The sequence below is a fragment of the Achroia grisella genome, unplaced genomic scaffold (assembly GCF_030625045.1).
Source record: "Achroia grisella isolate CSIRO2021 unplaced genomic scaffold, CSIRO_AGI_Agris_v1 utg976, whole genome shotgun sequence".
Lineage (NCBI taxonomy): Eukaryota > Metazoa > Arthropoda > Insecta > Lepidoptera > Pyralidae > Achroia > Achroia grisella.
Genome location: NW_026713078.1, coordinates 674650 through 698066, shown reverse-complemented (window position 1 = coordinate 698066; position 23417 = coordinate 674650). Strand labels below are relative to the sequence as shown.

The 23417-nt window shown below is 39.6% G+C and overlaps 1 protein-coding gene across 1 annotated transcript in view; it reads left to right on the top strand.

Annotated features, from left to right (window-relative positions):
* The first annotated feature begins 1172 nt into the window (after nt 1-1172).
* Nucleotides 1173-23417, top strand: part of LOC131854321 (transcription factor cwo) — a 44305-nt gene continuing 22060 nt past the window's right edge. Inside the window, exon 1 of the mRNA XM_059205421.1 lies at nt 1173-1569. Coding sequence (XP_059061404.1) covers nt 1517-1569 — 53 coding nt within the window. The 5' untranslated portion in view covers nt 1173-1516. The remainder of the gene's footprint in view (nt 1570-23417) is intronic.

The window sequence follows — 23417 nt, the reverse complement described above, 5'->3', positions numbered from 1 at the left end:
CATATATCTAGTGAAAAATAAACGATTGTACACGTGGACTTCCACGTGTATTTTGTATTACGGATATTATAAGTCGTTCTAGTAGTATCGGTTATTCGACATTTCTATTTTGTCATTTCCTTAGATTAAGCCTTACATTTTAAACCTTAGGGATATTTGGCCTTTAAAATAAAGGTTTAAAATTTACGTAATTAATTGTTACGTAATTGGGCTGCAAAAGTGCGGCTGTTTTATTTGTGGAGGCTTTATGTATTGTAAATTTCTTAAAAATATTTCCAGTTCCATTTTTCCTGTACGAGTTTTATAAATATTGAAATACAGGAAAAATGGAAGTAGCATTATTTTTAAGTTTTATTTATTTAAGTGTCTTATCTTGAGTTTCAGAAATGTTGAAGATGAGTAGTACATATGTGTGGCATATTTTAATGTTAAAATAAAAAGTTCATGAATTTACAAACGGACCCCATTATGGTTATATTTACTTCCTTCTTCTGGCTCAGGCACCAAACCCAATACATCAGTAATGTTAGTACTATTTTTGTATTTGGATCACCACTATCTGTATCTTTTAAAAGACCAAGCCACATCAAGCAAATCAACGACAAATTTGGAGTCGTATCGTATCAACATTTAAAGAGCATAATGGAAGGTCGTGAAAAGTGGCAAGATCTCCACCGACTAGAGCGCTGCTCTTAAATTTGGAACGAATGACTGACTACCACAGTAAATTATATAAAAAAATACAATATTTAAATAATTGTATCGCTGAAGGATGGACGGAGGCACAAACTGGCTAATATTTAAATTTAAACAATAATAATTGTTCTATTACAAACAAAAAATCAAATCTTTCCTTTTCATTAGTGGATATTATTAAAATGTTTTCTGTCAATAAGTAACGTAAAGCCACATTACGTACACACGTAACGTGCTAACGAAAACAGTCGAGTATATGTTCGCAGGATAGAGGTGCGCGGGACGACCGTGTGACGTCACCTAAAGACATCACCTCGGTCACGTGCGAGCGAGCGTGGCCCGAGGCCGACTCGCGACCCGTCCGTTCGATTGATCCGATCGTACGTACCAATAATTTGGTACTTATTTATGCAGTCGTTATATCGACGGCCCAATTTGATTTCCATATTTATTTTTAATAGAAATTGATGAAATGTTTTCATATTGCGTAGTCCCGTGCCGTATTTTGACGCCGCCGCGCTGTCAAGTGTCACATGACTCGCCGGCCGGTCGCAGTACTGAGTGGCAGGTTCGTTCAGAACGGCCGCGAACCTCTCGCGCTGATAACGCTGTTGCTGTTAAGCGTTCCGTCCTACATGCAGTTAAACACGATAAGAATTTATAATCGCAGTGTAAAGTTAATAGAAATGGCTTGCCAGGACATAACCTAAGTTTATTGACTAATATCGTGTCCGCTCAAGGAGTGTTGATTAAATTGTGACAGAGTGATTGTGAGAGAGTGGTATACATTTTTTTTTGTTTACATTGACTTAAAGTGAATATGGAAACTAGACATTATTGGGAGGAGAACGGCCAATCCATCAAGTATGATAAGTAAGTCTTGAAACGTGTTTACTCGCTTTAAAATGTAGGCACATTTTACGCATTAACAAAACATACTTTGTAGTTTGCACGAAACATCAAACAAGAATGTTTATTATGAAACTATTGGTATTTACGAGTATACAACTGGATTTTTAATCATTAGTGCATGGTTTAAACGTGTACTAAACTATTGAGAGAAACTTGTGTTTACACATGAGTCAGTATATATAGGTACCTAAATATATGATAAGCAGGGTCATCTTGGATCTAATAGAGGTCCTTGGCTTTAACAAATGGTTCCAATGATATTGGCTGAAACTATTTTATCTTTTTGATTTTATTAATACGCTAAAATGAACAGTTCAGGTCCTATCGATGGTCAATTCTGCTGGATACTAGTGGATACCTCCGTGTCCAATAGACAAGAGCTGAAATTTTAAATAACCTTTTTAATTATTTTTAGTAGGTATCTAGATACCTACTATAATAATTTGTGAAAAACGAGGTACCTACTACATGCCGACTTATTTTATTGATTTATTTCACTAGAGTTTCTTGGAAAATTGGTGGGTACGTTTTATTCCTATCTTTTCCAGGAATACGTGAATTAATCTACCAACAGATGTTGCTACAGAATATAATAATTTCAAATTTTACCACGAAATATTTAAGTAGGTTTTCTCATTTATATTTTACTATTAATTATATGGCTTTGGAATAATACTGATGCTGATATATATTGAACCATTATTTGGAATAATAATGGATGTACTGATTACCTGCCTATCCAGGACTTAACATTCGTCATTATTAAGTTTGTGGTCCTGTCCGACCTCAAAGCAGGCTAGGTTTTTTTTTTTTGAAAAATTAGGCCACAGTTAAACTACAATTTGCAGATTTAATCCCAAAGCAGAAGAGGAACACCATACCCACCATAGCCCACTCATGCATAAGCGAAATATCTCCTTTGAAAAGTATACACTATATCCTAAGAAGATAAAAACCGTCGCTCATAATGAATATCCTTCAATTCTTATCCCTGACGGGTTTAGGTAGCGAACTTTGAAAAAGGGCGAGAGCCTCTATATAAAAGCAGTGCACTGCCGCAATACTTTGCAATAGCCAAAAACCTTTATTTTTGGGACTACACAAATGCTATTGGCCGCACCTAGTCTTTACAGCTTCAACGGACGATAGAGGGCGAGTGCAGGTGTCACTCCAAACCCGCGGAAAGTTTTATGGAGCGGCTGAAGGCCAACTCCCGCTTGACGGATACGACTTCAGTCTGAGGGCACCGCTACGGGTTCGAACCTCGGCTCAAGCCGTTGTAGTTTCGATCTCTGTTTGAATTAGACGGGGGATCGATCGAAGGGGAATCAATTATAAAAAATACGTTAAGTTTGCAAGCCAGTACCATATACAGTGGACCCCCGGTAGTCCGACAATCATTTTGCAGGGCAGTGTCGGACTAACGAATTTGTCGGATTATAGAGTACTGCCAAGACCCCTTATAGTCCGAATTTTTTTACCATGTAATCCGACAAATTATAGATCCAATGATGATTCTTTATATTATATACATACAGTGGACCCCCGGTTATCCGACAAACGTTTTGCAGGGCAGTGTCGGACCATTGTATTTGTCGGATTATAGAGTGCTGCTTAAGGGTCCTCTACTTATAGTAAGATTCTATGTTATATATATATATGTATGGGTGCATATACATACATATATATGTATGTATATGCAGTATATTGTCAAAGTAATATTCAATAACAAATAATAGACAATGTCGGATTACAAGGGGGGCCGGATTAGACAGGGGCCGGATTACCGCGGGTCCACAGTAGTATACTGTGCCCGTTTCCTATGACAGAAGTCATAGATACTAGACTACTTCTACATCAGACGCAGTGTTTGTTTATGTTTTTTTTTTGCTTTTATTTGTACGACGTCAAACGGCAAATAAGTTAAAGACCTCGTAATAGAAAGTGGTACCCACCATTTATAGACATGACCAGCACTAATATCATTACTAGCTACGTTACATCAGCGTTGTAGGACACGTTCTTCATGCATCGCCATTTCAGTAATTTTATTGTTCTGTACATAAAAATATATAACCTAAAAGGCAAACTTGGTGGCAGTAAGAATAGGCTTCACGATACTACCGTAAAAATTTTTTTATCTGTAATTTCCACCTCGTGTTACTATTAAATAGCATTGCCATCTTTTTTAATGGGTAATAGTGGAATGGTATACTCGTCTGCGCTAATGGTTTTGCGCTGGCGGGTCACCAGTGCAGTATAATAAGACGAACGTAAGGTTTTTTTTTTAGTGGATGATAATGGAATGGTGCACCCGCCTACGTTAACGGTTTACGCTGGCGGGGCACCAGTGGAGTAATAAGATGAACACGAGGTCAGGTCAATTAGCCCAACGTGACAAATTCACCAGGAATTTATCGCAATGGTTTCCAGGGGGAACCGCGTGGAGGTCGACCTGACATGATACATTGCTAGCAGTGGGGTCATCAGTCCACATTATTAACAATCCCTTTCCCCTCCCGAATGTTAGTTAGGTTAGTTACCCCATCTTGCAAATTCACCAGAAATGTATCACAAGACCAAATATTTTTCTCTGCATGTCAGAAATTTCGGACTTACAATTAATTGTAAGTCCGAATTCTCTCGAAGAAACTTTAGATTCCACTGATTCCTTTTAGTTTCCCTCCGGTTTCTTTTAGCACTTTTTGTTTACTCTCTCGTTAATTTTAACCAAAATTGGTGATGATTTGTGAAATTCGATTCCCGCTACTCTTGTTATCAAACAGTCATCAACAGGTATCTGAACCCTGAATACAACACTTCTAATGACCTGGTTACAGCAACAGTTTGTAGGTTGAAAGTGCATTAGGCAAGTTTATTGATCATTCTTCTTGGCTGAAATGTTCCGTTTAAGCTGTAGAATAAATATATACTATTCGTAGGTACTTAGATTATTACAATTTATTTTGTTATATAAGTAACTACTATTTATTTACTTATGTAAATTTTGCTATTTGACAGTTCGTATTCACAAAGTGTTAAAAATGTAATCCTCAAGAAGATTTATTTAATAGAGCAACACACACGTTTCCTTCTTTCTTATCTATACAAATACTTATACATACTTATAAATAAAATTGGAGTGTCTGTTTGTAATATTGAAATAACCGTTTTTTACTACATGCCTATGAATATAAATACGGTACATATACCAAAATAACATTTTTTATATTTTTTGTCTGTCTGTCTGTTTGTTCCGGCTGATCTCTGAAATGGCTGGATCGATTTTGACGGGACTTTTTTGGCAGGTAGCTGATGTAATAAGGACTAATTTAGATTACTTTTATTTTTGAAAAGCAAAGTTAAATTCCACGTGGACAAAGTCGCGGGAACAGCTAGTGTTTAAATAAATTCACATCTTGTATCACCTTTTTTCATATATTTTCAATAGTATAGCAATTTCAAAGAGTGTGTGTGTGACGACGATCTAAACCAGTCTGGAGATCTATAGACGATGCTTATAGATAGGAAAATTACAGAATGGCCTTTTGTTTGCCGCTCGGCGGCCGTAGTCTGGCGAATCAACCAGTTGGTATTAGAAATAAATTAAAACTCACCAAATGCAAACTTCAAACGGGAGAGACATTCAGTTCGACTTGTTTGTTTTTATTCTGTTCCTAATGTAAAGTTCTTGTTGCATAACATATAGTTTTGAAATTATTTTTACTAGTCTTCGCCCTGTGGTCGAAATTGGACCATAATTAATCTACAGTAATTATATTATTATTTGTTTGTTTGAACGCGTTAATTTCAGAAACTGCTCGTTCGAATTGAAAAATTCTTTTTGTGTTGGATAGTCCATTTGTCGAGGAAGGCTTTAAGTTATATAACATTACATTACGATCAATAGGAGCGAAGCATCAGTGAAAAATGTTGCAAATACGGGTAAAATTAAAAGATAATCGCGATAGTTTTTTAACCACGAGTACATAGTCGCGGCCAGTCTGTCTAAATATATAAAACAAAGTCGCTGTCGCTGTCTGTCCGTCCCTATGTATGGTTAAATCTTTAAAACTACTCAACGGATTTTGAAGCGGTTTTTAATAGATAGAGTGATTCCAGAGTCATCGAGAGGAAGGTTTATACATATAATACATGTACACCCGTGCGAAACCGGGGCGAGTAGTTAGTTTAAATTATAAGTTTGAACATTAATAAGGTTCTACTGTCATGGACCGAGTGTGTGTGTCCAATAGGTAGTGTATGTAAAGATTTTTTTTATTGATTTAATGTATTTTTATGCATACTTAAAAAAAAAAATTAGCATTCTGCATTCATCTATAACAATATATATGTATTATAAAGCGGAGGAGTTTGTTTGTTTGAACGCGCCAATCTCAGGAACTACTGGTGCAAATTGAAAATTTATTTTTCTGTTGGATAGTCCATTAGTCGAGGAAGGCTTTAAGCTATATAACATTACGCTACGATCAATAGGAGCGGAGCTGCAATGGAAAATATTGAAAAGGTGGGGAATTGAAACGCAGGCGAAGTTGCGTGGGTTAGCTAATCTTATACATATATAAAATTCTCGTGTCACAGTTTTCGTTCCCATACTCCTCCGAAACGGCTTGACCGATTCTCATGAAATTTTGTGAGCGTATTGAGTAGGTCTGAGAATCGGCCAACATCTATTTGTCATCTCCCTAAATGTTAGGGGTAGTCCACCCCTAATTTTTTTTATTTTAAGGGAAATAACGTTTGCCGGGACAGCTAGTAATCTATAATGTGTGCGAAACTTCATACTCCGTCCGCGCAATTTTGGTTAACGCTTGCTTCACGTATTTATATATATATATATGTTATTATTACAATTATATATTATTTTAAAGAAATCGTAATTTTATCAATTTGCACCTTGTCACTCCTATAATCTTATTCAAACAACGCTATCTGGCGTTATTTCAAATAATGTCTAAATATTATTATAAAATATTCCGAGAATAGATGATTTATAAGTGGTCATAATTTGTAAGTATGAAAGTAAACTAAAACAATCATTCATACATAATAACAGTGTGTTTTATTAAAAAGTTTTGAATAAGTAAATAAAATAAAATGCACTCGATTTTAATAAATATTAATTTATAATAATAATAGCCCTGGACACATACACAACGCCATCTAGTTCCAAGCTAAACAGAGCTTGTGTTATTACTAGACAACTGATATAAATAAATGAATATATTTTTTTGTAAAAACATATATAATATTCATAGAAAGCTTCTAGATACAATTACTCATGAATACAAATGTTTGTATTCTTAAATATGATTATTTGTTTGTTGTTTTTTTTTTTCAGGAATCAATTTCACGTGTGACGTTTAAGCACATCTTTGTAGCGACGGAATTGACCATAGACTTGTTTTTATAACCTTTTACAAGTTTAAAAATAATTAACCCTGGTCTACCCGGGTATAGTAATGTTTCTTTATCAATAAAGCTCGTATGATACCAGCATATTATATACTTTAATCTACGTACTCGTTACAGTAAACTATTTTTTTTATTTCAATATTTGTTGACCCTGGTCTACCCGGGTATAGTAATGTTTCTTTATCAATAAAGCTCGTATGATACCTACATATTATATACTTTAATCTACGTACTCGTTACAGTAAACTATATTTTTTATTTCAATAATTATTGACCCTGGTCTACCCGGGTAAAGTAATGTTTCTTTATCAATAAAGCTCGTATGATACCTACATATTATATACTTTAACCTACGTACTCGTTACAGTAAACTACTTTTTTTGTTACAAATATTATTGACCCTTTTTACCCGGGTATAGTAATGTTTCTTTATCAATAAAGCTCGTATGATACCAAGATATTATATACTTTAACCTACGTACTCGTTACACTAAACTACTTTTTTTGTTTCAATAATTATTGACCCTGAATCCCTGATCTACCCGGGTAAAGTAATGTTTCTTTATCAATAAAGTACGTATGATAATAACATATTATATTGCCCGTCTACGTCTACTGGCATCGGTCTCTCCCTTATTATTTACTTCATTAGTTTTTTTGTCCGGTAATTACTGACCCTGGTCTACTCGGGTATAGTAATGTTTCTTTGTATATATGATACCAACATATCATATATTTTAATCTACATATGTACACAATCGTTATAATTAGTCATTCACTTAATTACAGTAAACTATTTTTTTAATTGGGTTAAAAAAATATTGACCCTGGTCTACTCGGGTAAAGTTATGTTTCTTTATTTAGATAATACCAACATATTACATTCCTCAATGTTGCCCGTTTAGGTACTTGATATAATCAGTAATTCTCTTAATTCTAGTATACAATAATTTTTTTGTTTAAAATATTATTGCCCCTTTCTACCCGTGTATAGTAATGTTTTTATAGTAGTAATGTGTTTATTATATTATTTAATCTATGTAAGCACGTATAAGATTATACGGCAACATAATATCCAGCATAAAATGGAGGTTTCAAATATTGACCCTTTCTACCCGGGTATAGTAATGTTTCTTTATCAATAAAGCTCGTACGATACCAACATAGTATATACTTTAATCTACGTACTCGTTATAATCAGTCATTCACTTAATTACAGTGAAACAACGTGTTCTATGTTATGTCGACATTGTGACCATTTTTGTCACTCAATGTTTGCACTTCACCAAGGTTTCCATTTATCAATACCTACACTTTATTTGCTGAATAAATTTCGCATTCAACATTAGTGTAAGTATTTGAGAATATGTATGTAGTTTTATAATTTTTGTCTGTTTGTTCCGGCTAATCTCTGAAATGGCTGGACCGATTTTGACGGGGCTTTTATTGGCAGGTAGCTGATGTAATAAGGAGTAACATGGCTACTTTTATTTTTGAAAAATAAAGTTAAATTCCACGCGGACGAAGTCGCGGGTTCAGCTACTACCCAATAAATGTGTGAAATGGGCTCGATGGTCCAGCAGTTTAGCACACCGCTTTACCTACGCTGGTCGCGGGTTTATTCCTCGCATGAGTATGTTTCTTTGTATCTGGGTGTTTTCTATGTATATTATGTTTGTATTTACAAAAACAAGGTACAAACCTGACTATTTTGGGACTAGATGTGTGTGAGAATTGTGCCTAGCACAATTCTCACTATTATAATAATTCTAATTTTACACATAAATTATATTTATATACATATACAATACATCATATTTATATATATACAAATATGTACATATTCTTATTTATACATTTCTAGTGTATGTACTGTAACATGTTTCTTATTATTGTAAATCGGTTTTTATTTTTTTAACAAAATATATTTCGTTCAGCTTTCTCTGAAAAATATTTTTTTCCATTTTTATTGAAATAAAATGATAACTGATAAGACATAAGTATATTATACATACATTTTATGACATTCTATTGGGATTCTATACCGTGGGAATAGATGGCGCTGTGTTAATTGTACAGGGTTATTAAACTCGTTGAAATAATTAATAATGAAAAGATAACGATTTGTATTAAAAATGAGCAGAATTACGTACTAAATCATACCATAACGATTTCCCATGTATAATTTTAGTATGTATCTATATTTTACACAGTATAAAACATAGTCGTCATCGCTGTCTGTTCGTTTATATCTTTTAAATTACGCAACGGATTTTAATGCAGTTTTCAGCAATAGATAGAGTGATTCAAGAGGAACATTTATTTGCATAATACATGCGTGTACAAGCCGAGAAAATGAAAGATTTGTAATGCATCCGTGTGAAGCTGGGACTAGTGTAGTACTATGCATATCTTTATTTACATATAAAAATTACATGTCACGTTGTTTATCCGCGATGGACTCCTAAAATACTGAACCGATTGCAAATTTGCTTTGAACATTGTGTGCAATTTGATCCAATTTTAAAGATAGGATAGCTTACATCTCAATTTATAATCGTAATATTATTTTATTCAAGAATCTTAGCCACAGCAACGCTTGGCCGGGTCTGTTAGTATATTATATGAGAAAGTGTGTTTATGTCTGAGTGCAACCTTCTATGCGCCTGAACGGATTTTAATGAAATTAGAAGTGAAGATAGATTGTGTGACAAGGACAGACATGTCTCGTGAAGAGCTAATTACCAATAAGTCAATATTATTTGTACGGTTTGAAGCTTCATTGGGATCTACAACTATTATCTTATACCTATATATAAAATTCTCGTGTCACAATGTTAGTTACCATACTCCTCCGAAACGGCTTGACCGATTATTATGAAATTTTTATATGCATAGGTCTGAGAATCGGCTATTATCTATTTTTCATACCCTTTAGTGATAAGAGTAGTGCAACCCTAACTTTTTTATTTTTTGGACAATTTTTTTTATGTATGTTTATTTATAATGTTGCATTATAAATACATACAAGCGTATATTTTCAAACTTCTACCACCAACCCTTAATTTTTAGTTGCGATTTTAATTTATATGGCAAAACAACATTTACGGGGTCTGCTAGTACGTATATAAAAATAACCATTCTTTATTTATTTATTTATTTATAACTCTTTATTGCACCTTAAAAAATACAAAAAAAAAACAATATTCATAGTATACAGAAAGGTAGGCTAGGTACAAAAGGCGGACTTATCGCTAAAGCGATTTCTTCCAGACAACCTTTGGGTAGAGGAGAAAAGACAGAAGGTGGTGGATGGCGCAAGATAGAATGAATAGACATAAATAATAATAGTAATATATCATATATATCCATATATATATACACACATAATATAAATATATATATACGTATGCAATATGAAAGCATTATGAAAGTGGTTATTAAATGAATTAATAAATTGTTTTATTCATGTAATTATGTAAAAATCGTAAAATGAATATATTACCTACTGGGGGAAGAGGATTGTTGATAATGTGTACTAATGACCCCATTGCTAACAATGTGCCATGTCAGGTAGACCTAACACAGTTCCCCCTGGAAACCAGCATGATAAATTTCTGGTGAATTTGTCACGATGTGGTAACTGATCTGACCTCATGTTCATCCTATCATCCTCCACTGGTGCCCCGCCAGCGTAAACAGTTAGCGCAGGCGAGTGCAACATTCCATTATCTATACATCTATACATATAAATAAAATTGGGGTGTCTGTTTGTAATATTGAAATAACCGTTTTTTACTACATGCATATGAATATAAATACGGTACATACACCAAAATAACATTTTTTGTCTATGTTTTGTCTGTCTGTCTGTTTGTTCCGGCTAATCTCTGAAATAGCGGGACCGATTTTGACGGGACTATTTTTGGCAGGTAGCTGATGTAATAAGGAGTAACTTAGACTATTTTTATTTTAGAAAATAAAGTTAAATTCCACGCAGGCGAAGTCGCGAGTACAGCTAGTCATACATAATAAATATACATACAATATTACGTACGTTATGAAAAGCAGGTAGCTACTTATACATTGTGAAGGTCTGTTTACATTGAACACGAAAATTCACTCTCTTATTATTAATACAACGACCAATAAATAAACTGGCGAACTAAAAATGAATTATAAGTACGAAATGATTTGTGGGGAACCGTGGCAAAAATAGCACTTGGGTCAACACGTGATTCGGGCGCGGGAGGGGCGCGGCACGGGCACGGGGGGGTGGGGCGGCTGCACGCGCCGCGTCTCGCTCACCACACGCCGCGGGAAACGTGACCGGCCACGCACACAGCGGCCGCAGTAATCTCTGACTCACGACGCACACATCCATCTTGCCACTCACGTTTCTATCGGCTGACAATTTTGGGCTATACCCGACTGGAGAAATGGCGTGTAAACTTTATTTTATTTATTTATTTATTGATATCAACTCCCTCAAATATGGTTGAGTACAATGATGGCTGGCTCATACGTCATACTCGTGAACGGGTGTGCTTGTGGGGACTAGTCTGTTCAGTGGGCTAATTATGTAACACGATATGAAATTGTTTCTGTTGAAGTTGTGATGCAATATGAAATCATTTCAATTTAAAAAATGCGATTAAGTAAGGTCGAATGACCGCAACATAAATCATTTCTATCGATAAAACACTACTATGAAGTTGCAGCGGAATATTGTTAATCCGACTAATTTAAAAAGTCAGTACATTAGATAGCTTATACCTTTAGAGGGATACATTTTAATTTATTGGGTTGTTACACTAGTTGGTTGATTTGAAACAATTTTTATTGCGTTCAAAAATTACAAAATATACTGCAGCGTTCACTTGTTCTTTTATTGTAATTTTATTAATAGACATTTAATAAAATAAAATAAAGAAAGTCTATTCTATTCTAATGAAAAAATAAGGTTAATAATTTTGAATATAAAAGCATATTTTATACAAACTATTTATAATCATTAATAATATTAATCTAACCTACAAATTAAATTTTCTTTTCTGCTATAGATACCTAGGTAAGTACGTAGGTATCCATATAAATTTAAAATGATATGGGCACATCTTTTTAAATTTGTACATAATTGTAAAAACTTTAAACAAATAAATTTATTTACTTTAAACAAATCACAGAGCATCATAAACGTTGTATTCCGTCACAGAGCACCGTATTCATTGAAATAGTTTTTTAATTATATTAATATCATAATCAACCCTAATTTTATATTAAACATTTACTCTAGTTAATACAACATTCTATGTGATTTGGGACGAAAATAAAATATCGAATTGGCAACACTGATGTCGTGTTGTGAGTCGTGACAATTTTCCCATTTTAATAAATTTAAAACCTTTTCACGACTTTCTACGTAATATTTAATATAATAAAAATATATGTAATACTGAAAATTACCAAAACAAGATAAATAATGCTGCTAATGCTGATATTTTAAAGATTGTAACCAAAAGAAACACCTTCTAAATTGTTTCTCATAATGTAAAAACCGTTTCAATTCCACGCTGTCATTTCGGCAAAATAGCGATTACGTGACGTTGCAACGAGGTTACTAAATCGACATTCGATAGAAATAATTTTTATCGATATGTAAAGTTGCGTTTACGTTGCAATGCTATTTGACAGCGTCAAATGGCGTCTATATGATCGCATTATTGACAGATGACGTCATTTTCACTACGTTACATACGAAAATCGTTGCGAACGAAGTTACATAATTAGCCCACAGGTTGTGAACACTGATTAAATTTTTTGTTCTTTGCGATAGCATATGCTGGTGGTCAATCTATTCTCCCAAATTTGAATTTTAAAAACTATATTTATTATAAACATGTTCCACTATTATTTGAAAAAATACGAGCTGAGTTTCTTGTCAGTTCTTTTCTCGATATCATTCCGAAGTGACGGTAGATTTGACATATCATAAGAGTCTGTAATAGACCTACATGAATAAAGATATTTTGAATTTGAATTGAATTGAACTAAGCGAGCCTTACAGCTTCCCAATATGCTCACTTAGGAAATATTATACAAAAATATGAATTTTTAATCATTACAAAAATATATACATTAAAACAGTAATAACCTACAATTTAATGTATTAATTAGGAAATCTATTGCCATTCTGCTAAAATTCAACAACTCATATGGAAATATGTCCAGGTCAGGAAGTCGATTAACGACACCGTTGAGTAGACTCAGTTCAAGAGTAATAGTCTGCTTGTCCAGCTCTGTTCTTCTCCATGGAACATCAAATAAGTGCCTTCGACGTGCTTGTACATAATTTTATCGGCCTTTATTTTTATTTTATGGATGATAATGAAATGTTACACCCGTCTGCGCTAACGGTTTACGCTGGCGGGGCACCAGTGGAGGATGATAAGATGAGTATGAGGTCAGGTCAGTTGTGACCATCGTGACAACTTCACCAAGTATTTATCACGATGGTTTCCAGGGAGAACCGCGTGGAGGCAAACCTGACATGGTACATTGCTAGCAATAAGATCATAGGTCCACATTACTAACAATCACCATTCCCCCCATTTTATTATTTATATTGGCCGCAGCTGATCTGACGATAGGCAAACCAGCCGAAGGAGTTAAGGAGTGTTTGAAGGCCATCTCGGATACAGCTCTAATCTTAGGGCACCGCTAGGAGTACGAACCTTGGCTCAGGCCGTCATCATTTCTATAGCCGTTTGAATTGGATGGGGGGTCGATAGGAGGGTGGGGAGCAATGTGAAAACTGTCTGGAATGCTGGTTCATGAAGTGGGTTATAAGGATTAGTAATCACTTAAAAGTAGCTACACATATACCCCTCCCCCCCCCCCCCCCCTCTTTGCCTAGCCTCTTCCCATTTGATTTAGGGTCTCTCCTGGTCCTTTGCCAGCCCGATCTGTCCTGCCGAGTCGTTTATTTCAGTTTTCTTTAGGTCATTAATAACAGATTGCCAAGTTAGAAGTGGTCTATCTCATCTCTACCCATATATCTACACTTCATAAAATACAAGTAACTATAGTTTACGGTTTTTTTTTATTGTTTGGTCTATTATCAGGTGCTTAGACCTGTAGCACTGCGACCTACATAAATATATTGTGCTCGCCCTTTTTCAGAGTTCGCTACCCGTCAGGGACAAGAATTGAAGGATATTCTTAGGAGCGATGGTTTTTATTTCCTCTGGATAGAGTGTAATTTTTCCAAAGGAGATGTTACGTTTATGCATTAGGTTACGGTTAGGTGCATGCATGTTATATAACCTAAATATAAGTTTGTACAACGTTTGATCGTGCGCGGTAAAATGGTCACATTTTAATTTAATAGCTAACCTATTTAATGATATTTGCATACAATAATCGACTTAACTGCACTGCAATTGTGGCTAATTTTAAAGTTCCTAGTAAATTGCTTACGATCGATGTTTCATATTATACACGTAAGTCTAGACTTATAGAGCAAAGTTTATGTTCAGTAATTTGTACAGTGTTGCCAGCGAATGCCAGTAAGTCCTCCAGTCGAACTTCCTAAAGCTGTAAAATGTTTACGTAATGAAAACATAACCAAAATATCCATTAAACGAAAATTCTTTATGAAATAATTGAATATTATGCTAAAATATTCAGTCACCACTTAAATTTTCCAATAAGTGATTTTTGGGTAAAATATTTTTAATTTGTAATATTTTTTTTAAGCCACTAAGCTACATCAAGGTAGACTTTCTAAGAAGTCGTCTACGTGATTTGAAGTTTGAGGATGAGGTAATGAAATTACAGGATATGGAAGTATAAAGTATCAGATAAAAACGTGATGTCCATAGTGCTGTTCATGTATATATATGCAACAGTTATAGCCCATTTTGTGAGCAAAATAGTTTCTGCTCACAAAATGGGGTCAAATTCATTAATGTGGCAACATTGGTGTTATACCTTTTATTCTTTCTAGTTTAGTGTACTTTTTTTATAGATGATAATGGAATGGGGAATTCGCCTGCGCTAACGGTTTACGCTGGCGGGGCACCAGTGGAGGATCATAGGATATTAGGTCAGGTCAGTTAGCTAATCGTTACAAAATCACCGGGACTTTATCACTATGGTTGCCAGGCGAACCGCATGGAAGTCAGTGCTAGCAATGGGTTTTTTTTAGTCCAGGATACTAACAATCCCCTTCCCTCAGTTTAGTGTACTTGTTAAAGTTGACCTCAAAAGGACAAGTATCCAGAGCCGTAAAACATATTATAACATTTATTTTACGTTAATCTACGGATAAGATGTAGGGTTATTAATAGCAATTATGCAGACACGTGTGATAAGGCACGTGTACACTACCGCGCAGTAGAGCGGTCACACACCTCGCGGATTTTGTTGTTAATTAATCATTATATAAGTAAACTAGCTGTCCCGACAAACTTTGTTTTGCCATATAAATTAATAACGCTATAAAAAAATAGGGGTTGGTAGATAGAAAGATGAAAATTTACACATAATAAAAAAATATAAATAAAAAAATTGTCCAAAAAATTAAAAAAATATGTATGGGGTACAACCCTTATCACTTAGGGGTATGAAAAATAGATAATAGCCGATTCTCAGACCTACTGAATATGCATATAAAATTCCATTAAAATCGGTCAAGCCGTCTCAGAGGAGTATGGTAACCAACATTGTGACACAAGAATTTTATTTATAAGATAAATTGGCGTGTCACAATTGATTTATTTATATTGTGACTAACACAGCGCTACTTAGTCCCAAACTTAGCAGGGCTTAGCATTGTTAATGGCTGATGATGTAATGTTGCACCCGCCTGCGCTAACCAGTGATGGATAAAAAATTAGGTCAGGTCAGTAAGCCCATCGTGACAAATTTACTAGGAATTAATCACGAAGGTTTCCAGGGGAATCGCATGGAGCACAACTTGACATGGTACGTTGCTAACAATAAGATCATAGGTCTACATTACTAACAATTGTCCCCTGTCCCCCCATTTTTGGACAGATGATTCCATTGCTAGCAATGAGATCATCAGTCCACCTTACTAACAATCCCCTTTTCCCAGACCTTACACGTCTGCATTACACTTACTTGACATTTAATCATTATATTTCGCCCAATTTACATATCTTTTTAAATTATGGCCTATATGTTATTCCGATGTGTATTACTAGAAAGTTTCATCAAAATCCGTTCAGTACTTTTTGCGTGAAAGTGTAACAAACATCCATCCCTACTCACAAACTTACATAATATTAGTAAGATTTGTTTAGTGTAATAATAACCGGGACTCGCAATTATAAAAGGGGACAGTCCCGTTCAAAACGGGACATTTAGTCCCGTTGTTCATACATACGTACTTGTTGATCGATTTCCACGTACCTACATATTTTTTCGAGACATTTACGTCCCGCAAAAAATAGTTTTGTATTATTCCTCTTGCAATAACAATACATTATTCATGTAACCAAAAATATGTACTAATTGATATTCTATATGATATTTTTTATATTTCATTGATTCGGGTGTTATTTTTCTTGAGTCCATTTCATTACTTATTACTTTGACTACTACTACTCACTCTACTGCTTACGAGTGCTTTAAGGAATAAAATATCCTCACTCATCATCTGCTTCTTCCTTATCCCATTTATTTGGGGTCGGCGTAATATGTTTTTCTCTTCCATTCATCTCTGTTCGCAGTCATTCCGTTATTTACTCCTTTTCTCACCATATCATCTTTCACACAGTCCATCCATCTCTTTTTCGGTCTTCCTCTACCCTTATAACCATCCACATTCATATGTAAGACCGTCCTTAGGATATGATCTTCATTCCTACGCATTACATGCCCATACCACGATAGACGATTGGTATGGTATGGTATGGTATGTTAGACTCCATTCTCCGCAATTAGCCTCACATTCGGGCCGTTGTGCGTGTAGAGCCAGACTACTAACGTAGCCAGCCAAGCTCCTCCCAAAAGCGCAGAAGACTCCTGGTGTCTTCGCAGGCTTCACGGAGCGACCTCACCGTTCCGAGGATTTGTTTTCGTTGTTCGGCCACTGCCGTGCACTCCAGGATTACGTGAGCCGCCGTTTCTTCAGCTTCAAAGCAGCCCCGACAGAGGGGGCTGTCTGTAGCATCAATTTTGTATAAGTGTTTGTTTAAGGAACAATGGCCCGTTATTGTCCCTATCATTATTTTTAGGTTTTGTCTATCTAGATTAAGTAGACGTGTTGTTAACCGATGGTTCGTTTTTGGAATTGCCACTTTAGATTGTTTGCAATCAGTGGTTAGGTTCCATCTTTGGTTTTGTATTTCGGTGGATCTCTGGCGAATCCAGGTGCGAAATTGCGAGAATGGTATTGGCATGAGCGGGAGGGGGCCTGCAACCACCATGCCGGATCCTACTCTCGCTAGTTCGTCCGCGGCGTCATTGCCATATGATCCGCTGTGCCCCTTTATCCACTGGATAATTACTCCGTTATGCGTTGCAATTTTTTCCAGGGCGATGTGGCACTCGATTATTAGTTTGTTGTTGGATTTTCTGTTCTGTAGTGCTTTAAGCACGGCTGCACTGTCCGATATGAATTTAATGTTGAAATTGTTGACCCCTAACCTGTATACAGCTTTTGCTGCCTTTTTTTTTTTTTTTTTTAACGTGTGGAAAATCTTCAAAAGACCGTCACCTCGCCGGAGGGATGGCGAGGTGGTGTGTGAGACTTGACTCACTAAAAACCACACGGTGTACCTACGAGCGCCTATGCCGGAGCCAGGGGATTCGCAAGTGCATTCTACCCCAGCTCCGACGGCGACGGCCCGCCCTGTAGATGTTGTAGGGCAGGCCCCATCTCGTTTTGTGGTTAGGGCGACCTATTTCGCCCTACTCCATTGTGGAGGCGTGTGGGTACACGCGCACACCTCCGGGGCCTTTGGATTGGGGGACTGCCTCCCTCAAGGCAGTCACCCCGGCCCCAGTGGGGGATAGAGGGGGGCGGAGTTGGGTACGCCCCCACCTCTAGGCCTGGCTCTTCTGCGGCGGAGGGAAGCGGGACGATCTGACTCCCGCTCCCTTTCCGCCGCCTCCTTCCGCGAGATAACTTCCTCGCAGAAGGAGCTCACCGCCAGCCACGATCTCTCGCTACTGATCATCCTCCGAACTAAATTCGGCAGCGAGAGATCGTCCCCCACTATTCGTGTGAGGACACGGCGCTCACTCTCGAACGCTGGACATTCGTCCAGCGTGTGTTGCGCCGTGTCCTCCACACCTCCGCACTCGTGGCAGCCGGTCGTCGGCTCCTTCCTCGCCACATGACACAGATACCGCCCGAAGCACCCGTGCCCGGACAGTATCTGTGTCATGCGGTACGTCAGTGGCCATCTCCTATTCATCCATCTTTTGAGGATGGGACGGACAGCCTCGACGGTCCTCAGGCCGGCCGATGGACTGGCCAGCCTTTCTCTCCACCTGATCCTGAGGATCCGCCGAAAGTCGGACCTCCGCGCTCCAATCTCATGGCCAGCGGGTGCCTCCCCCCTGGAACGTCGCTCCGCGCGCCAGTGATACACTGACGCGTGGAGCTCCGCTACCAAGTCCCACGGAGGAGACCCCGCCAGCAGACCCGCCGCTTCCCCGGATATGGTGCGGTAGCCTCTTATGGCCCGTATGGCCATGACCCTGTGTGGCCTGTTGAGGCAGGCCACATTTTCCCTACCTAGGGCCCCCACCCAGATGGGGGCCCCGTACAGGGCCATGGACCGCACCACGCCGAGGTATAGGCGGCGGGAACCTTCTCCCGGGCCCCTCACATTTGGCAGCAGCCAGCTAAGAGCGCCGGCGGCTGCCATGAGGCGAGGGACCAGGTTCCGGAAGTGAGCGCGGAAGCTCCAACGACTGTCCAGGTCAAGCCCCAAGTATCGAATACAGGGCTTGACCCCCACCCTCTGGCCACTGACGACCAGCTGGGCATCCGGAGGTGGCGCACGCCGAGGCCCATGAAAACACAGGACCTCGGTCTTCTCCAGCGCCACCTGGAGCCCAAGCCTTCTAATTCGGCCGACGACCAGCGCCACGCTTGCAGTGGCAAAGCGGGTAGCCTCCCGTAGGTCCCGCCCCCGGGCAGTGACCAAGGTGTCATCCGCGTAACACACGAGGTCAGTGCCCGTTAAAAGGGCGCCCCGCAGGTTCCAATCATACCCGATGTTCCACAGGATCGGGCCCAGAACCGACCCCTGTGGAACACCGCGTTGCATGTCCCTCGGCACTACAACGCCGTTCCGCCCCGTGCATAGCACAGACCTGTCCTCGAGGTAGGCCCCGATCACGTCCCGAATATAGGGAGGCGCGCGATGGTATTTCAGCGCCTCCCTAATAGTCGCAAAGGGCAGGGTGTTGAAGGCGTTCTTTATGTCCAACGAGACCGCCAACAACACCCCACCCTGGGACGTCGCCTCTTCCGAGAGGGAGCGCACACGCGAGATCGCGTCGATCGTCGAGCGCCCCTCTCGGAACCCGAACTGCTTCGGGCTGAGATCGGGACCTACCTGGGACAGGTGTTGGACGAGTCGGCCCGCCAAGATTCGCTCGAAGAGCTTGCCGATCTCGTCCAACAGCACTATGGGGCGGAACGCCGAGGGAACCACCGAACCTGCAGGGTGCTCCGCTTTGCGGAGCAGGACCACTCTACCCGCTTTCCACTGATTGGGAAACCGTCCCGACTCCAGACACGCGTTAAACAAGCGCCGGAGTCGGTCCCCTAGGGTGTTTAGGGCCAAGGCCAGGACGCGGCCGTGGATACCATCCGGACCCGGGGCGACATTCTTGCCCCGGAGTTTATCCACGGCCGCGGCGAACTCCTCCTCGGTGATGATAGGAACCGCAGCAGCGCTGACGCCGCTGGCCTCTCCATCACTGCCACGCGGCATCATCGGAGGAGGTGTGAAGGGAGGCTGTCTCGGGAACAGCTCCTCCAACACCCCCTCCAGCTGCTGCGGCTGGAGACCCTCTGCCACGGGGGGCGCCCAGGGGCGTAATTTGCCCCTGACGAACCTATAAGGGCGCCCCCATGGATCCCTGTCCAGGGTCTCCAGGAGTTCTTCCCTGGCTGTCTCCTTGGCCCTGCTGATGGACAGCTGCAGAGCTTTCTTAGCTTTTGCTGCCTCGGTCAGGGCAACACATTCGCACTGAAAGATCGAACTGTGTTTGCCGAGCGGTATAGATATGTTCATGTTGAGGTCAAGGGAGTGTGCCCCAGCTCCTGAACCGTTCTGTGTTTTGGAGCCATCTGTGTAGATGCGTAGTTCATTTACTGCAGATTGGTCCCTTTCCTCCTCCTTCAATTGTATTTGGTATTTCCTGTTAAACGAGTGGTATGCTTGAGTTCTGTCACACGGAGCGGCAATCAAAGGTTCATATTCGATTGCTTGGTTCAGGATGGTTGTGTGAGAGCTGTAATGGTTTTTGCCCCATAGACCAAGATGGTATAATCTTGTGGCAGCTATAGCTGCTTCTTGCTGTATGTATAGGTCAAGGGGTGTAATGTTAAGGGCTATTTCCATTGCCATTGTTGGGGTTGTTTTCATACATCCAGTAACTGAGGAGCATGCAAGTCTTTGGAAAGATCTTAGTTTGTTGACTGTGGTCGTAAGTTTCGACCTTGTCCACCAAACCAAGGCCCCATATACCAGCATTGGTCTTATTACTGATGTGTATAGCCAGAGAGTTATTTTCGGGGAGACACCCCATTTATTACCAAGCATTTTCCTGCATTGATAGAATGCAATTGTGCTTTTGTTAATTTTGTGATCAAGGTGTTTATTCCAGAGAAGTTTGCTGTCTAGTATGACTCCCAAGTACTTGACCTCCTCCTTAAGTTTAAGCTCTGTATTAAAGAGTTTCGGTAAATTGAAAGTACCTGGAGCTCTTTTGTTGGTGAACATGATGAGTTCTGTTTTAGAAGGATTCACGGAGAGTTCATGGTTTTCGCACCATCTCTCTATTGTTCTGAAGGCTTCTCTCATGCGATCGCATAAGGTTCCCTCAAAATTTCCTGATATAAGTACGGCAATGTCGTCTGCGTAACCTACCGTGTAGAGGTCGTTGTCGTTGAGCTCCTCAATGAGTTCATTAACAACTAAGTTCCACAGGAGTGGCGACAGGACCCCTCCTTGTGGACATCCTCTACTTACGATCCCACGTGTGGTAGTGTTTACGGTGAACTGGATTGCACGGTTTTTCAGCATGTTGTTTATCCATTCTATGAGAGTTGTTGGTACTCCATGTATGGTAAGAGCGCGACTGATACTGGTAAAGTTCGTTTTATCAAAGGCCCCTTCGATGTCTATGAAGGCACCTAGGGTAGGCTGCTTTGAGTTTAGCGAGTTACCAATGCGACTTACGACGCTGTGGAGTGCTGATTCCGTTGATTTGCCTTCACTGTAGGCGTGTTGGTTGGTGTGCAGTGGTTTGTTTATACATATCAGGTCTCTGATCTCTTTGTCGCAAAGCCTCTCCATTGTTTTTAGTAAAAACGATGTGAGACTAATTGGTCGAAAGGACTTGGCCTGTGTGTAGTCACCTCTGCCAGGTTTCGGAATGAAAATTACTTTCACTTCACGCCATTTCAAAGGTATGTATCGGTGAGCTAGGCATGCCCGGAAAAGTTGAACCAAGTGTTCAGCTATTATGTCACCGCTCCATTTCAGGAGAGCCGGAAAAATACCGTCTAGTCCTGCAGCTTTGAAAGGTAGAAATGTGTTGATTGCCCATGTAAGTCTTTCTCTGTTTATTACTCTGCTTGCTATCTCCCAGTCCGAGCTGCTGGTTGTCCTACTTTCCTGGGAATTCCATGAGTGGTCATTGTCCGCAAGGAATCCTGGGAAGTGAGTTGACAGTAGTAGTTCGCAGGTTTCTGTGTCATTTGTTGTGTAGCTATTATCCGATTTTTTAAGACAGCCTATTGTGTGTTCTTTCTCTTTGGAAAGGCAGGCCTTCACTTTGACTGCTTGGTTGTTATTGTCTATGTTGGTACAGAATCGCCTCCAACACTCTTGTCGTCTGTGGCGAATTAGTTTTTTATATTGTTTCCTTTTAGTTGTGTATTTGTCCCAGTCACCTTGTGATCTACTGTTCATAGCTGCGTTGAACAGTTTCCTCAGCTTCCGTCGATGTTTCTCTAGTTCGAAACACCACCAGTGTTGCCTACCTTTGTTTTTGGGTGTGGTAAGAGGGCAAGACCGTTCGTAGCTAGAGGTAAGTATGGACGTAATGTTGTTCGCATAGTTGTCTAGTTCCGTTCTGTCAAGGTTGTCAGGGAGGCAGAGTTGTTCCCCTACGTAAGCACTAACTAATCCTATGAATTTGGATTTGTCCGTGTTCCGGGGTATCCGTCTCGGCTGGGGTTTTGGTAGTGATATGTCAATAGTAAAACGGATCCATCTGTGATCGGAGCATGAAAGCTCGCTGGACACATGCCAATCACGAATGGACCCCGAGATGCCTGTTGATGTTAGTGTTAGGTCTATTATGGTTTGTGATCGGGCATTTATGAACGTTGGTTCCGAGCCCTTGTTTTGTAGAGTGAGATTATTACTAAGAATAAAAAGAGCTAATTCCTCACCTCTGTTGTTCGTCTTACTGTTGCCCCACAGCGTGTGGTGCGCGTTGGAGTCAGTGCCGACGACCAGCTCCAGCTTCTCCCTCTCACAGTACTCAGCCAGCTGGCCGAGCTCTGGTGGTGGTATCTCCCCGTCGCTCGGCATGTACGCTGAGGCGAGGACGATGTCGGGGAGGTGTGCTGCACTGGTAATTCTTACTGGTGTTAAATCCCTTGAACAGAATTCGTTGATTAGTGTTGTTTGTACATGGTTGGGTAAGAATACGCATGTTCTTGGTTTACTTACGGAGGTATCCAGTATCACTTTTCCTCCGCTATTTCCGAGACCACAAATTTTGTTCTTCCTGATCCACGGCTCTTGGATCAGGGCTATGGTCTCTGCGTTGTTCTCCAGCACTCTGCGAAGAGAAGCCGTCGCAGTTTGGCTGTGCTGGAGGTTGCACTGCAGGATCTTAGTCTTCCCGTAGGGGGAGGAGTAGAGGACGCTATCGCTAGCTTCGCTCTCTCCCCCTCCGCCGGAAAGCACTCTTCATCCAGGATGAAATCCGGAGAAGGTGGATCCTGCACTTCCATCGCAGTCGGAGTTACTACTCGTTCTGCCGCAGTTACGGGAGCCACTGTCGACGTTGTCGGTTTAGGATCCGTTTGCTGCTCAGCAACTTTCGTAACTTCCGACTGTTTAATATTTGGTTTTGTTTGA